The sequence below is a fragment of the Antrostomus carolinensis genome, unplaced genomic scaffold, assembly GCF_000700745.2.
Source record: "Antrostomus carolinensis isolate BGI_N321 unplaced genomic scaffold, ASM70074v2 scaffold3263, whole genome shotgun sequence".
Lineage (NCBI taxonomy): Eukaryota > Metazoa > Chordata > Aves > Caprimulgiformes > Caprimulgidae > Antrostomus > Antrostomus carolinensis.
In genome coordinates, this window is record NW_010304276.1 from 85,138 (window position 1) to 101,847 (window position 16,710).

Below are 16,710 nucleotides of genomic sequence, written 5' to 3' on the forward strand. Positions count from 1 at the left end.
TAATTCCATAGAAATAGCAACTTTTTTAAAAAATCATTAATTGTACTAAAAAAATTATACTGTAAAAGTATGCTGCTAGTTATCTTTTTGCTCAAAGCACCACTTTTAAAGTTTCTTACTTAAAAAAAAAAATCTCTTAAAGTCCATACTCTACTTCCTTTTGCCATGTTTGTTTTTTCTTTTACTTACTTCTTTAAGTATATCTGTCTTAAGTCACTCTAATAAATGCAGGACGTGTTTCACTGGTGACTCAGTGGGTTTTTTTCTGTAGCTTGAAGGTTAGATGCAGGACATAACCAGACACTAAAACTGTTTGTGTCTGTATTGTTCCAAATACTTTATTTGTGAAATTGGTCTCTTTTGGATCGATTGGCATCAGTTTTCTCATTTCTTATAATAATAATATTTGAATGACAACCAAAGTAAATTCATAAACATAGTATATCTCTAAGCCCATTCTTCATTTATGAAAATGCTGTCATTTTGCATATGACAGGCTATTATTACAGTACCAGTGACTTCAGAAATAATGAGAAGAACACAGTTTCCTGAGTGAGTCTGTGTTTTGAAAGGTTTTAATAATTTTAGGTTTTATAAAATCATGAAAGGATACCTTCAGGGTGCCTTAAAAATGATGTGTTTGAAAGAAATAATTAATATTCTTGCAGACTATGCTTGGTTTGTGTTAATGAAAGGAAATACTGCTTGTGATTTTTGGATTCAACTGTTCTCAGTTTTGATAGAGATGTTGATTTTTTAGTATACCTTACAATTAAAGAAGTTACTTGCTTTTCCCATTGAATTGGTCATTCCACATCTTTATGGTGCATATAGCTCTCCTCTTTTGCCTGTGAAACATATCACTGGATGTGTGACTGGACATTAACCTGCACATCTCTAAAGTAAGAAATGTGTCTGGGGCTGGCAAGAACCAGTAAATACGACGAGTTATATGCTTTTGGAAGCCTATGTCAAAATTGGGAAGTGAAGATGTACAGTTGGTTTCTTTTTTCCTAAGTAGCTCACTTGTGAAGAATTTGGAAAATGCTTTAGGTAACTGACAAACAGGGTCCAGTCCTGGAAACAATATGAGTACTAGGCTTCAGAAGAACGTAGGTACTAATTTTACAATATGATGATACTCTTAGTATGTCCACCCACCAGCTGCTCTGTTCCATGGTTTCTCTGTTTTTCTTAAATATGAAGAAACCCCCAGAGCTTTTAAGTAGCAGTGTGGTTTCTTGGTCAGTGTGCTCTAACTTTATTTCATGAGAAAACTGTTGATGCAGATGGCTTTTTTGAAAATATGTCCAACATATATCAAATATACTAAGCAGTCTGTCCTGTCTTATGTGCAATATTCTGTCTTGCCTCAGTGTTTCTCTTGCTCACAGACATTGGAAACTTAAGAACACAGCCAGAAAGCTGCAAGCTCCCACTCTGAAAATTTCCTGGGTATACACAGAAGTATCTCAATCCTGCCTTACTACTAAAATTGGTGGGAACATAGTCATACCAGGGACATGTGCCCTGTTGAATTTTCAACACGTGGTTATTAACACTCTCTGCTTTATTAAAATAAAATCCTTCAGCATTAAAATTATTCTTGTAGTGTAAATCTAGTGATAATAGAACTTATATACATAATGCTATGACTATTATATGCTGAAAATTATGGGGGCAGAGGGAGGGAATGTGTTAAAAATTTTCCTTGGGGAAAATGAAGCAGTATTTTCTTAGGAAGCTATCCTACAGCGAATGCATTACTGGTAGAAAAAGTTCAGGTAATAGTGAGGCATCCTTCAATATATTCATTTTCATATCAAGAAGGAGAGGTTGTTATAACTAAGAATCTCACACATAAATTTCATTCTTCAGAACCTATTTTTCCCACTGAGGAACAACAATGATTTTGGTTTGGATAGTATGTATTATGTTGTAGTTGGGTGAAATGTCTTTTCTCATAGTGCAATTTTCTTCATCTACCTCAAACCAGCTACTTTAAATATCTGATAGTTGCCATTATTTGTCACTGTTGGGTTTCCCCTTAAGTCAGAAATATATAGCCACTTAAATTCAAACAAAAAAAGACTCAACGGCCCCAATGCTGTTAATGCTGAGGTAGAAATGGTAAGATTCTTAAGATTCTTTTTTTTTTTTAAGTGCTGCTGAATCTGTAGGACAGCACACTGTTGGCTGTAAAGTGTTTGTATTCTTATTCTGTCTCAAGGTTGCATTTATGGGTTACAGCCACGTATTGACGGGGCAGCTGTGCATGTAGAGCACTGTTTAATGGCTGCAACTGTGCCAGACAATGTTGTTAATACCTAAATGCCAACCACAAAAAGATGAGTTTGTATGGGTCATATATCTCGAGTACTGGGCTTGGCTAAGGGTCATTGATGCATTTGTTTACAATTGGTGATTTGGGTGAGCTGATACCTGTATATGCTTAGATGAAGAGGAATGGATGGCTATAATCTCCAAGTAAGGTTTTAGGTTGGGTTATTTTTTTTCATTAATACGTAGGCTCTTCATTTGGTTTGGATGGTTTTGATTTTTTTTTTCTTTTGCCATTTACATTTCTTGTTACCAGATTAACAGGTTGAAATGTGGCTTATTCTGCAATAACTCAGGTAATTTGAGAGTCTTTATGGTTCGTTTCTAAGTGTGGTATGCAGCATCCTTTGCTCATGACTTCAGGTCTGGGTTGGTAAAAGGCCATTTACACTTTGTTACTGTGTTTGATGGAAGAATCCATCTCTTTAACAAAACTCTCCTGAGAAAATGTGTGCATATCAAATTGGCCTTCAGCTACCTGCACATCTCTTAAATATAAGATGCTAGCAAACATCTCTTCTTCCAAGTGAAGCACTATTGGGCTTTGCATTTCCTGTTGCAGTCTTTGGATTTCACAGGTTTTGCTCCTTATCTTCTTAATGATAAAGCAGATTATATTCTGTCCCAAGAAGGAGTGGATTTTAATGTGTATGGTAAGGATCAGAAAGTATGTGGATTGCAGACTTCTGCAGTCCCTCAGATTCTTCTGGCAGCTTGGATTAAATAGCAGAAAGTTCAGAAGAGCCTCAGCAGCTTCTCTTTTAAAGAAATCTTAGTTTGGTCTATGTACAAGGGCACAGAACCAGTATTATTCTCTGTGTTCTCTTGTAGACTGAAGTTCATGCATAGACAAAGGTATTAATCCCAGTACTGACAGTCTTTAGAGCTCTTGCTACTCCAGGCCAGCTGAAACACATAAACTTTCAGTTTCTTTGAACATAATTTCTATTGTTTGAATTAAAATAGTTAAAAAAACCTACAAGTAACATACGTCTTGAAATCCTTCATGTTTAACGTTTTTGGAAAATAGTTTTCTGGCTACTTGTGTTGAGCCATGGCTGAAAAGAAGAGCAAGGCAACTAATTCAAAGATGTAGCACTCTGGCCTTCAAATCTCAAAATATTTAGCTGGGTTCTGACTCACTAATCAGGCTCTGCCCTCCCTTGCTTCAGACCTGTGCTTTGTAAAAGCACTTTCCCAGACAGATTACCAGTAATTGTTTCATTAAATTACAGTTATTGATAGCTATTTTTTAGGTCCCTTTTAGTTCTTAGGATTTTTTTCTCTGATTCCGAAGGCACTGTGTATTTATAATTAGCATGAGCTATGCAGAGAAGAATTTCAAGGAAACATTAATCTAATTCACAGTTTAATTAGCATGGAGCTAGTAAGAACAATAGATTTATCAAAACATTTTCAGTTTTACCAAGAAAGACCTGCTAATGAGCTATTTATAGCATACTTGTAGCTATTTTTGTCAGTAGTCTAAGGACTGACTTAGGACAAACGGGTTAAAAAACAGGAAATGTGGTTAAATAAGTGGGTAATCTCTCCAGAGAGTTTCCAGTTTGCCTACACGTTCATATTTTCTTCTGAATGTACTCTCAAAACAACACTCAGTACCTTGAAATCCATCTCCGTTTCAAGGAGGGAATGTTTCCAGCAGTAGCAGGAAGTGGCCTAGTGAAAAATTTTACATTCTTGGTTAAATTCAAATGAGGTTCTGGAGTCACTGTCTGTAAGTGTTTGGGTTTTTTCTGCATTAATAACTTTGGAGCAGTTGTATGACATTTCAGTTGCTTCAGGTGTATCCCATGAATCCATAAAAGTCTGTGAACGCTGTAATTGTATCTTCAGTTCTAGACTGGTTTTAAATAATTACTTTCTTCCAACTTTACCCTTTCTTTTACGTGGGGCAGTACTTCTTTGTTAATATTTATAAAATACTATGCACGTATTTTTTTAAATATATATAATTGTGTTTGGAGGTAGTAAAAATGGTATTATTAATCAGACCACACAAATCTTACTGTGGAGTAAGGAATTTACTGAACACCTCTAAGAGGTGGTGTCCATACTTCTTTCTTTGGGCAAAGTAGGAGCAATAACTAAATGAAAGCCATCCTTTGCACTGCCTGTTATTTGTTTTTTGACAGCTTCTAATTATTAGGTTTTTTTAAATCAACTTGAAAATTATTTGTGAGTCAAAACAAGGAGGGGATATGATAAATAAAAGCAGCTTAAGTGATGATAAAAGTTATGACCTATTGGAGTTCTGTTTTTAGAGCTACTGCCAGATGTAAGTGTTCTGCTCTTAGCATCCTACAAGCAGTTTTCTAAAAATGTTTTTATCCGAGGCAAACAACAAAGTGTGATAGCAAATACATTTTTACTAATTAGAAAGAAATGAACAGACTTGTCTAGATACCTTAATTTAGAAAACAAGCTACTGGTAGTACCAGTATTTGAAGCTGATTTCCTATCAACCGTCTTTGAAGGGAGAAACCTGTGTGCTGTTGTGAAGAGTAGAGGTGAGCTGCTTTGTTATGTCCATGGGGAAATTCCAAGTCATGTCTCTACTTTTTTTTTATTATTTTTTTTTTTTTTTAACATCTGCGAGGTGTCAGGTTAGATGATATCGCTGTGTGGGTGGGGGCTCTTCAGCAAAATAGCATGACATACTCATGTACCAGTGCTGTAGTTCATGAAAGGCTCATGTCTGCAAACAAGTTGGTTTTCTGTCTCTTCCACGGTTAGGGGACTATCTTGAAAGGTATAGGCTTCTTAGAAATTAAAACACTACTTTTCTAAATGAGGTATTGCATTCACTGTAGTAATTGCAAATAGTAGCTAGCTTTTAAAATTATTTTCTAGAAACATTAAATAATTTACGGTATTTTCTAATGAGGCAAATACAGTTTGTTGTAGAAACACACAAAGTTTTCATTCATAATGGAATTTTAGTTATTTCAGTTAATTCCTATCTTTGAATTAAACAGACTGTCAGTAACATTACATTTTCCCTGATTATAAATGTAAGATTTCAAAATAGTTTGGGGGGACAACATATTGATTCAAATGCATTTTTTGTAGCCTCAGGCATGTTCTTGGTCCTCATAGACTGCACATGCCACCCTCTCCTTTGGTGTCATCATGGTCGCATAATTCTAATTCCAAATTGTTTATATTATATACCAAGTTAAGTGCTCTGAAAGAGTGAGTAAATAAATTTATTCCAAATACCTTCACCAACAAAATGAAAAACAATTTTTGCTATACATACTTTATAGTTCTGTAGCCTGAGTCTCTGAAATATTTTACATGTAAGGCATATTATAAATCATGTTTCTTTGGAATGCTGCATACTAAAAATAAAAATATTTTGTTGTTCCTTTTAATTTTTACTTTTAGTCTGTGCTGCCTCTTGTTCATTTCTTGGGATAAGATAGTTGATAGAGCTTCATCATGCTCTGGGAGGTGTCAGGTAGTCATCCATAAGTATGGGAAGCCTAGAGCTTTTCTGTAGACCTCTTAAATTAAAATTTGTGTACCAAGGAATGTCTGCAGGGATTTTTATTTTTTTTTTTAAATTCTTCTAGCAACTTCTGCCTGCAAACGGCGCTGACTACCCTGCTGACCTGTTGTGAGCTCAGACAATGTTTCACTTTTTAGTGCCTCTTCCCCCTCCCACCCATTCTGTCGTACCTGTTTATATTTTTAGTTTTCAAAAAGAGATTACTTGATTTTAGTCGGAAGTTATGGGTTAGGTTAGACTGAAAAGTGAAATCCTGTGGTGTGTTTTGGGCAGCTTGGCTTGTCAGGAGGCATCCATCAAACCTTGGCATCCCTGAGTAGGCTGCACGGGGCAGGACGGTGCTGACTTGGTGTCCTGCATAGCACAGTCTGCCGCTCCAAGAGCTGCAAAAATACAAATAATAGGCTGCCATCCCACAGAGCATCCTGCTAGCCCATAGTACTGCTCTCGTAACATGAGTTTCACAGAGGAAAAAATGTCCTGACCACACTGGAAATCACGCTAGAATAATTGTAGTTAAAGCAGTTCTTAAATACTGCTGTTGCTTCACTTGTGATGCAGCCAGAACCTAGAGGAAATTTAACAGTTAAAATCAGACTGTTTAAAGAAGTTATGGCTTTGTGGATAACATTCATTAGTTTCTTTTTTAATGTGCACTACATGGCACTGATTAACAACTTGCAGTAGATGTGTGCAGTTTATTTCCAGCAGTTTCCTATAACAGATTAAAAACTTAAAGAAAAGAACTGCAGGAGCTTAACTGACTTATGGTTCAAAATACTTTGTGTGCGACTTGCTTTAAAGTTTGGTACTAAATATGTGAAGCTTGGAGATGAAAATTTCCAGTATCAATTCAGTTAAAGATGGCAATAGGGTGTAATGTAACTGAAAATAACATACATAAAATAATTTAAAAAGCAGGTGCCTTCCTTAGAACAGAGCAGATGAATTTTATTTTTTTTTTTCCATTTGCATCCCTCTAAATTTACTATGAGTGTAGCAAATGAAACATCCAGGAACAGTCAATTGTCAGTTTTGTGCAGCTAAGTATGAAAAATGTTAATCTCTTTGGATCACCAAATTGTTTTGGGGTTGGTTTTTTTTTGAGGAAAGTTTTTATTAAAAAGTAATCAGACAAAAAAAAAATTGTTTTCTGACTGACTGTTACTGGCATAACTCACCAAACAGAACAATAAATTGTAAAAATATTGCATACAATTGGATGGGTTTAAAATTTGAAATTTGAGACTCCCAGGCATCAGTTTTCCTAGCTGTACCAAGTCATGCATATTCAAGCCTCAAGGCCAACAAATTTATTTCTCTCTTTTCAGAGGCACTAAGAAACATTGCTACCACCAGGAGCAGTTGCTTGCCCATGCAAGTACTGACCTCCTACAGAGGCCAGAATGCTCTCTGTTGTTTCCTAAATTGGTGGCTCTGTGCCTACCCAAGACTCATTTCTGTTGCAGTCCCTCAAAGCTTAGGTTTCTAATAAGCCAGTCAACTCAATCATGAAACAGGACTGGTCAACGTAGCTTGGTCAACGTACAAAGAACCATTCATTCTTCTTTGGTGAATCCTTCTCTTTCTTTGCTTTCCAAAAAAAAAAAAAAAAAAAAAAAAAAAAAAAAGAAAAAAAAATATTGAGTGACAGCCATCAAACTGTAGAACTTCCTGTAGATGGCTTTTTGAACTTTGAACTCATCCACAGAAGAGCAGCAGCTTTTAATATTCCTATCTGATTTTTATTTGAATGTGAATTTGCCTCAGAACTCTTTTTCTTTTGACCCTTTATAGCCTCTCATCCTCTTGTCTGGTGTGGTTTATTGCCGATGAGCAGAGGTACCTGCTGACACACCACCTACTTTTTCTGAACAGTAATGTTTAGAAAGTTATGTGCTTTAGTTATGTGCTTTTATCCTCACCTCCTCTTTGCACAGTAGGCAAGCTGAAAGGCTTGTTCAGTGAGAAGCAGCAGCAATGTTAGGTCCCCAGATGTCCATCTCAAATGAGGTTCCGGTCTCACAAGAGTTAAAGTATGTCGAACCCAAGCTGCCTGGGTTAAAATTTCCTGTGTGTTTCAGTTGTCCTAGCTGAACTTCAGTTCATTCTTTGAACTCTTGAGTCTGCGGAAGACATAAAAATGTTTGACACTCATATCCTCTTTATCAAGTTACTCTAGAAGGACTGGGAACATTTGAAGATCTGCGTTGGCTTCTGGCACAGAAAAAAACATCCTGATGAGTTCAGTTTACTGTGTCTGTAACTTTTGCCCTATTTCTTCATGCAGTTTTTTGTAGTTTGTGTCTTAAAATTACGCATTTGGTATTGCATTTCCAGCTTTTGCATGCTTATTCAGTCACTTTGGAGGTTTTATAGTAGAATGCTGTCATCTAAGTACTTGGGGGAAACAGCTCTGAGAACTACATGTGGGACAACTAGTAGAACTACACCATCTGAAGACCTCCTGAATGACTCCTGCATTGGCAAGCTAGAAGTTTAGTTTCTGTTATTCCTCAGAACCACAAATCTTTTTCCCTTCTGCTTTCCCCATGTCCTTGCTACAGCTTTATGGTATTGTTAAAATTGCTTGTCAATTTAGACTTTCTGACAGATTTTGTTTGTTTAAAAAAAAAAGTAATAATAATTTTTTTTTTTAAAAAAAGGTAATATAAACTGGAGATTAAATTGGATGGATAATCTTGTTAGATGTTTCACTAGTAAAAAGTACAGTGAAGGGCCCAAAATTGGAAGGTGCTATTTTAAAGTTTCTGTAAGCCATTGTGATAGCTGATGGCTGAAACTGTCCTCCATTTTTCTTCAGAGCAGTACTGGGGTTTTGTTAGTGGCAGCTAGAATTCCAGCAAGTCAGTGTCTTTGGTGTTGAGAATAGAGTGGGAGTGGAATGCATTTATGCTGTAACAGAATAATAACATTTTCCTAAGAGAAATTGCAAGGGCTTGTTGAGACTTTAACACATTTCTGTCAGAAGCTATGGAAAGGTATTGTATTTATGCTTCAATATGCTAAATAAGAGGTATTTTAGACTTTAGAATGTTATGTTTCACTTGATTAGCCTAATGGTTGCAACCTACAGTTATATGGTGCATTAGCTTTCAGTGCGGTATAATAGGACTGGCAGCATGGTGTCCCAAAAACTGTAATTGCGTGGGCTGCTGAACAGTCGTAGAGAATGCTGTACAAAAATTCCATTCTAGACAGAATTTTTTCATTTTGAAGTGAATTTCACAACAAATTCACAGTTGGATGCTGCTGCTTGTATTTCCAGTGAATCATACTCCAGAAAAGTAATACTTTGCTTCAACAAAGCTTACCACAAACAGTGCAGTGATATAAATCAGAAATTGGATATTTTTTAATGGTAATTTTTCAAAATATAGTATAGTTATTAACTATGCCTGCAGGTCCTGACATTCAGATATGTTTGGCTCTGTCTCCACATGCAAAAATGAAAATCCTTCACAAATAAGAAAAAAAAAAAGAAGGGCTGGGGGGAAATACCCTTTTACTTATGCTCTATTCATGACAGGAAACCGAATCCCTGGTAACAATGGTTGTCACAACACCTCATATTTAATAGCATAGTGAGAGCAAACCTGATACATGGTTACTTTTAATTTCCAGCCCAAGTTTACAGATGGTCAGTTCACTTATACCTTTCTTTCTAGTGCCAGTATACTTCAGCCTAGCTAGTTCTCCCTTCTCTCCCTGTTTGGTTCCACTTACTGGCATTTTTGGAGTGCAATCACATCTTTTTTCCACCTTTGGTTTGTTTAGCTTACCAAGACCAAGTCTTTTAGACTATTGGATGCTGCAATTGGAACAATTACAATTTCATATAGACGGACTGTCTCTAAACTGCATAGCTTTCCACAGTTTGTGCTGAATTATCTGCTCTTAAATTGCAAAACCTGTCTAAGAAACTGAGGAAACACTTGATCTTGAGCTGAGTCCCTGATTCTGCAGGCATAGCTGGACTAGACCTGCTGTGAAAGCTTCGGAGTGCTACTGGAATTGTAAGAAATAATCTCATTTAAGCTCTCAGTTCACCCATTTGTCTTTGTATGCGGTACAAGGACACAAGGTAAAGTATGTCTGCTTATGCCTTTTTGCTGTTGTTTAAGTTAAAAAATTTATCTTACAGCTGGGATGGGTTAGCAATGTGCAATACTAAGCTACTCTCACTTCATTTTTACTATAGGTTCCATCTCAATTCCATTTAGTCAATGCATTTTGAAGTCTTCAGTTATAAAATCATCATTTTTGTCTCAGTCTTAGCTGTGCACCACCAGACAATGGTATCTAACACCTGGGCTAATGTTGCTGTAGTGCTGTTGTGTTTCATGCTTGTGGAAGTTAACAGTCCCTGGTTAGTATCGCAGCGACTGACTCTTTAAGAAATATGTTATGGAAGGTTTCCACAGACATAGTTGATAGGCAACTTTTACTGGCACAGTCAGAAGTTGTTTAATTTGGGTGCTCTCAGCAGCAGCAGACAGAATCAGCAGCTCCTCTTCTGAGCCAAGTTGCACAAAAGCAGAAGAGGCTCGCTGCCTCAGGAGCTTGGGTGGAATGAGTGGAAAATGAGGATTCTTCCTTAAAACCACATCACCCTTTTACACAACTCACCCACTTCAATCTCTATACATTCCAGCTTTTTACTTGTCTCCTTGATAACAGTTCTTCCCAGCTCAGCCAGCTGGCCTCTTCTGTTTTGTTATGGCTCCCCAGCTGTACCAGGGTTTGAGTGAGATGCTTCATTAGGGAACAATCAGTTGGGGCAAAGAAATGCTGCTTAGTTCACAAGTGAAATTTTATTGACTAAATGAACATGCTCTGGCAGTGCTCAGGTATCCACAGAGAATGGAGACCATCAAAGTCTTAATCTTGTGCAGCATTTGTGCGAAAGTAAAAACACACAGTTTCCACATGAAAGATCCTACTGTCACGAGATGAGACCGGTAGGCAGCCAAAAGCTGAATACCACATAGGTTTGCAGACCAAAATCAACACTTTGCACCCTGAGGTTAACTGCAAACCAGCTCCCAGATTCGCCCTGTACCTCTTGATGTGATTTGCATACCACCGTTCGGCACCTGGTCAGGTTGTATTTGCTTGTGGGATGTGATACAAATTTTATGCTCTGTGATATGAAACCTGCAGAGGATTTAAACTGGGGCAGAGCAAAGTAGAAGAAGGAAAACAGTAGTAGAGGAAAAAGGAAGGGGGTGTTGCATTTCCACATATACCTGTGATCTTTTGGTGTGGTTCAGGTGCTGGTGTGTAGCACTTTTACTTTGTTTTGCAGGTTACAGAGGACGAGAAAAAAATTTTCATAATATTTCTGGTATTGTTCTATTCCTCCCTCCCTTCTTTCCTTGTTCCAAAAAAAATCACTAAGATACAAGAAATTGCAGCTGAGTATACTGTGCTGTTTGACTTGTCATTGATTTAGTTTAAATGGAAAAAGTGACTGAGATTTTTCAAGGAAAAGAATAAAGATAGTGAGAAAAGGCATTAGAGATGTTTTGGAATGTGTGGGGAAAGGCTTGTATTTTTCTCTGCCTTTTTCAGTTATTTGCATCTCTTCCAGAGTGAAAATAGAACATTCCTTCTAAAAAGGTCTTAATTCTTTTGTATGTTCAGAAACCAAACTGCTTGTAGTGAGAGCAGTCAAATCATCTTTGATGCTTGCCTCTTCGCTATGAACTTTTGATACAGAGACTGTCTTGATACACAGGCCTGGGTGCAGAGCTCAGCTACGTCCTGACTGCACGTTGGAACAAGATTCACTGTTCAACATCTCTCCCTCCACTTTCCCCCAAACACCCTCACTTCCAACAGGAGACCTGTGATGCCCTCCTGGAAGCACCCTCCAGTCTATTGCAGATGCATGGTGTAGATGCAGGCGATGAAAGTTTGTACCTCGTGCAAGGGGCTCTTGTTGTCCTTTAGTCCTACTCCTACAAAATGTTTGGCCATCATTGTCTAAGTAAGAGAGAACAAATGTCTCCTTTTTAGATCTTGAGGAGAGTTGTGGGACCAGTGGTTAAAGAAATGAGCACAACTGAGATGGCAGTTTTGAGACACTACTCTCTTCTCCCGTAGAATAACTCATTTTGAGGATTTTATGTAACTTCTTTTGAAGCTTTTTTTTGTAGCAAGATTAAGTTGCTACATCAGTATTATCTGAGGAAAGGTGGAGCAAGTAAGATGAACTGATTAAAGGTTCACTTTGTAATTTTTATAGCAGCAGCATTAATCACACTGTGATCTGAGCTGTGTGGTCTCACCACTCTTTGTCCATGATTCTGATCTTCTACTGTTGATTGAATTTACTGAAGGGAATGATGGGATTATTGCACATTCCCTGCTTCATGCTAGAATAATCAAAATCAGAAGTTGAGGTCATATGGATCAGTAACACTCTCTCATTACTTTGTGTTGCACTTACAACATCTATGCATATTTTAATGAGTTAAATGCTTTCTAATTTGCCTTTGTCTACAAAGTGAACTGCCCAGAAAAGCAAATGGGATAATTTTAGATTTTTCATAATTTTTGATTTCTTGAATTTTAGATCTTACACAATTGGAGTCCAGTTCTGGGAAGTTACTTCAGAGTTACAGCAGCATAGGGGACTAAGTCTGTCCTATCTAAAGCACACCCTGCTGGATGTCCTTCTGTTTAGAATTTACTTTTTAGTATAAATTGACAAATGTTTCATATGCTTGGCAAATAAAATGCTTATTTGACTTCTGCACCTTCCCCAAGAGGAAATTTCTACTGAGGCATGGGCATCTCCTATAAACTGCCATGGGTAATATCTTCTGCACCGCTTTCAGAGAAACAAGAGTCCCTGCTATTTCTATCTATAATAATAATTTACAGTCAGAGAAGGCAATAAAGTAGTAAGATCTTCTTGAAGACTGTAAACCCTTGTCTTCTCTGTTTCTTTAGAACTTACTGAGCTGTAGCGCATGTTCTGCACCATAGTGTGTGTATTCTAGCAAGACATCCAGAATTTATTTTTTAATAATGCTAAGTTTTTATTAAATTGCAAATTTGGGTTGCCAGAGAAGAAGAATACTGAAACAGGAACCTACTGGCTTTTTTAACCTTTTGCTGTAAGGAAATGTGCCTTTCTCCATTTGATTTGAAAAAGGAAATAGACTGGTGGTGTGGCTATGGAACTTTCTCTTTCTGCCTCTGATTGCAAAAGTGCTAGTGAAAGAATGAAAATAAAAAGTACAGTTCTGAACGGTAGAATATTATGGCTTTGTTGAGACAACAGAATTAAAGTAATTAATTATCTTGTTTGTTTTGTTTCAGGTGTCAGAAACTATTTGAAAGAGGCATTAGTGAATATCATTGCTGTGCATGCAGAGGTGAGAAAAATTTCAGGTTGTTTTATACTTACATTCATAATAATAATTTCAGTGTACTTTGCATGGTAAGTCCTGGCTTTCATCACCCCTGAAAATTGTGCCTTTGTTGAAGTGTCTTCATTATAGATGTAAGTGCTTTGGGTTGGGTTTAGCCAAACAAGTATGCAGCTGCTATCGTTTTTAAGGGCAGAAGGAGATGAACTGTTTATCCTCAGTAACACTCCATTACACCTTTTTGTTTCCACTGTCTGATGGTGAGGAAAGCCAAAGTCTAAAGCTCAATTCTTCTCTTTTCATGCAGATTAAATAGAGAGGGAGAGAGAGAGAGAGAGAGAGATGATGCTCACTTTCTCTGATTATTTTCCACAACATATGAAAATGAGCTTGTGCTTTGCTTTGGAAGAAATGTTCAACATACGCCACTTGGAGTGAAAAAAGCAATATATGTCATTCTTGTACATAGGATAAAAAGTGGAAACCTTAAACCATAATATCTTATAGTTTCTGTACAGCACAAATTATGTCTGAAATAGGTAGATAATGGCTTATAATAGGGAGTGCCTATTAAAATAGGCTGCGGTTACTTGGCCTTTTGTGATAATATTCAGGAAATTTCTATAGCCTTTAAATTTCTGCGTGCTCCTTCCTTCGAATCATCAAGAGTATTACCAGGTTACTGTTGCTCCTAGTACAAGCATTGGTAGTAATATCACTCTTACCTTTCAAAATACCACAAGTAAAGCTGCTCTACCTTTTCCATCTACTTAAAATCTGATGAGATTCACTTGAGGTTTTTGGTTTATTTTATTCCTCCTTAAATTACAAGGATTCATATAAATTAAAATATTTTTAGAAACTTTAAATATCACTTGCAAAGTTTTTTATTCACTATCAGTATTTACTTACAGCAGTTTTCACAGAAGCATTGCTGATTTTACCAAATACTTCTCAATGGGGGAATAAGCAACATCAAAAATACATACTAACATCACATTCACTTTTAATGTTGTTTTTCAGTGTAGTGGAAATTAATAAAAATGAAAATGACAGTTTTTGCTTTAAAGAATTCGAAGGTATTTGTGACTTACTGAGCTAATCCTGTGAACATGCATACTCGTTCAAACGCTGCAGCAGAAAGGTGCACTGCCTTGCTGACTTCATTGAGACCAATACTGATTTTGGCCTAAATAGTCTTGTCTCATAAATTTCTAGATGTGAAATATTACAGAAATAGGAAAACGTGTGTCAAGATGAAACTCCCATTTCCACTGTTTTCTGCTGAAATTCTGTAAGTTGTGTCAGATTTAAGTTTAGTTAGCAAGGCTGTAAGTTTCTGTAGCTCGAAACAGCAAAAATTAACCATCAGCTGAACAGCAATCATGGACTAAAGTGGAAAGAAAATTGTTTCTCTGCCTTTGAATTCAAATTTAACTGAAATCAAAATAAGGGCTGCTTATTGCAAATTTGTGATGATTCACCATTGCTGAGAAGTTTTTTTCTCTTGGATTCTGTCTAGTAACTTCAAGAGTGCTTATTGTCAGCACAAATATTCTCTTCTCAGTAGAAGATTTTGGGGCATGTTCCTGGTATCTTTGTGTTGAATTGCTCAGCAATATTTGCTGCTGACTAAGATGACCCCTCCCCAGATGGTTACTGGTTTGGGTTTGGGTTTTTTTTCCCCCCTTACTGTACAGCTCAGTATGTCACTTACCTAGCATTTGTGGGTCACAACAGTTAAAACAGGCTGCATGTTTAAACTGGCAATGACAACAGCTGATAGCTGACATGTAAGTGGTCAGTGTACTTAGCCAGTGGTAGAGACCTGCCTTTTGGACAGTCAGCTTTATGGGATCCCTGATACATAATTCTTAAATCACTGAAAACTGTGTAGGAATCTTGCATTCTTTCCCCCCTTAACTTACTTTTATGCACATGTATGAATATCTTCTGTCAATTACTACCTTTCCTTGTCAGACATGAGATCTAAACTTCACATAAAGCAAAGGTATTCTAGCAAAAAATCATTCAACTACTTTTTAATTATATATATATCATTTTAAACCAAGCGTTTAAAACTTCTGTGCTATTTATTTTCCTTCCTGCACCACTTTAATCGCATCATCCTCAGTTCATTGTGTCCTCCAACCCTGTACGGTTTTAGTGCAGCTTTATCATCACCTTTAAGTCTTGACACAAATTTTGGTCTGCCTAACCTATAATCTCACTTCCTCCTATATTCCAACCTCTTGGCCTGCATTTTCCCCAGTTCTGAGTAGAAAAATAATACTTTTTTTTTTCAAATTCACCAATAATTTCTCGCTTCCTTAAAGCTCCCTTAAAGGAAGATTGGTTTCTTCATGATTTCCTTCAGGCATAGATCTAACGTTTAATTTTGTGTTGCTGCTTTGTTGCAGTTGCTATTCTGAACCTCAAATGGAGGATCCAAATACCTCTTTTTAAAGTTGTGCAAATAAGCAGCTAAAAAGATGGCCCTGATGTATAGAAAAAACAGTAAGGTGTAATGTTTTTGCTAGGGAACTAATAAATGCTAGCAGTGGAAGGATCTAAATTAAATTCCATCACACTACCCTACTCTCAAACCCTTTCAGAGACTTATCTCTGCCACAGAGCATAAAGACACTAGCCATTTGACAGTGGTCAAATATAAAGGATTCTAAAAGAAATAGCAAAATACATGAGTAAAAAGAGGCTGAATGTGTAATTGGGTCAGTCAGTCACACAACCCCGAATTAAAGGTGCTATCTACAAAACAGGAGACTAGGTACAACCACCTGACTGCCTGTATCCATCAGCCGAGAGAACATATTTTGAAGTCTAGCTGCTTTTAGGTATTGCCAGGAAGTTGTCATTATCACATATCATATAGCTAACATGTTTGTTAAGAGAGGTGATTGGTCAAAGCACAGGGCAAGCATCAAAATAAATCCTTCATATTCCAGTTGCTTTGAAATTTTTTTGTCCATTGAAAAAAATGAAGTGGTCCTTTCAATCAAAGTGTTTAATGCTTTTTACTGAAATGTTACTATAGAAAATATTTCTGTTAATATAGGTGTTGTGCTCATGATTCTTCTTTCATAAAAATCAGGTGTTTACCATTTCCAAAGACTTGGTTCCTCGGGTAATGGCAAGGGTTGTAGAAGCAGTCTCTGAAGAACTGAGTCGACTGATGCAGTGTGTTTCATCCTTCAGCAAAAACGGAGCTTTGCAGGTACCTGAATACTTTGTACTGTCAAACACCTGAATCTAGAAAACTGAGAGTTACAAAGAGAGGTATGATCTGTGTATTGGATTTATTGTAGCAGTGAAAGCAGGGAGATAAAAAGTATTCCTATACAACCTATTTCAGATTTATGGATTAATACCCTTTGGGATACTGGTTTTTGGGTTTGATTATATTTTAGTGTT

The 16,710-nt window shown here is 36.8% G+C and overlaps 1 protein-coding gene across 1 annotated transcript in view; it reads left to right on the plus strand.

The window, feature by feature from the left end:
• EXOC2 (exocyst complex component 2) overlaps positions 1-16,710 on the plus strand; it is a gene marked incomplete at its 5' end in the record, with an annotated part of 101,245 nt that overhangs the window by 78,131 nt on the left and 6,404 nt on the right. Inside the window, 2 exons of the mRNA XM_010164373.1 lie at positions 13,229-13,284; positions 16,391-16,513. Coding sequence (XP_010162675.1) covers positions 13,229-13,284; positions 16,391-16,513 — 179 coding nt within the window. The remainder of the gene's footprint in view (positions 1-13,228; positions 13,285-16,390; positions 16,514-16,710) is intronic.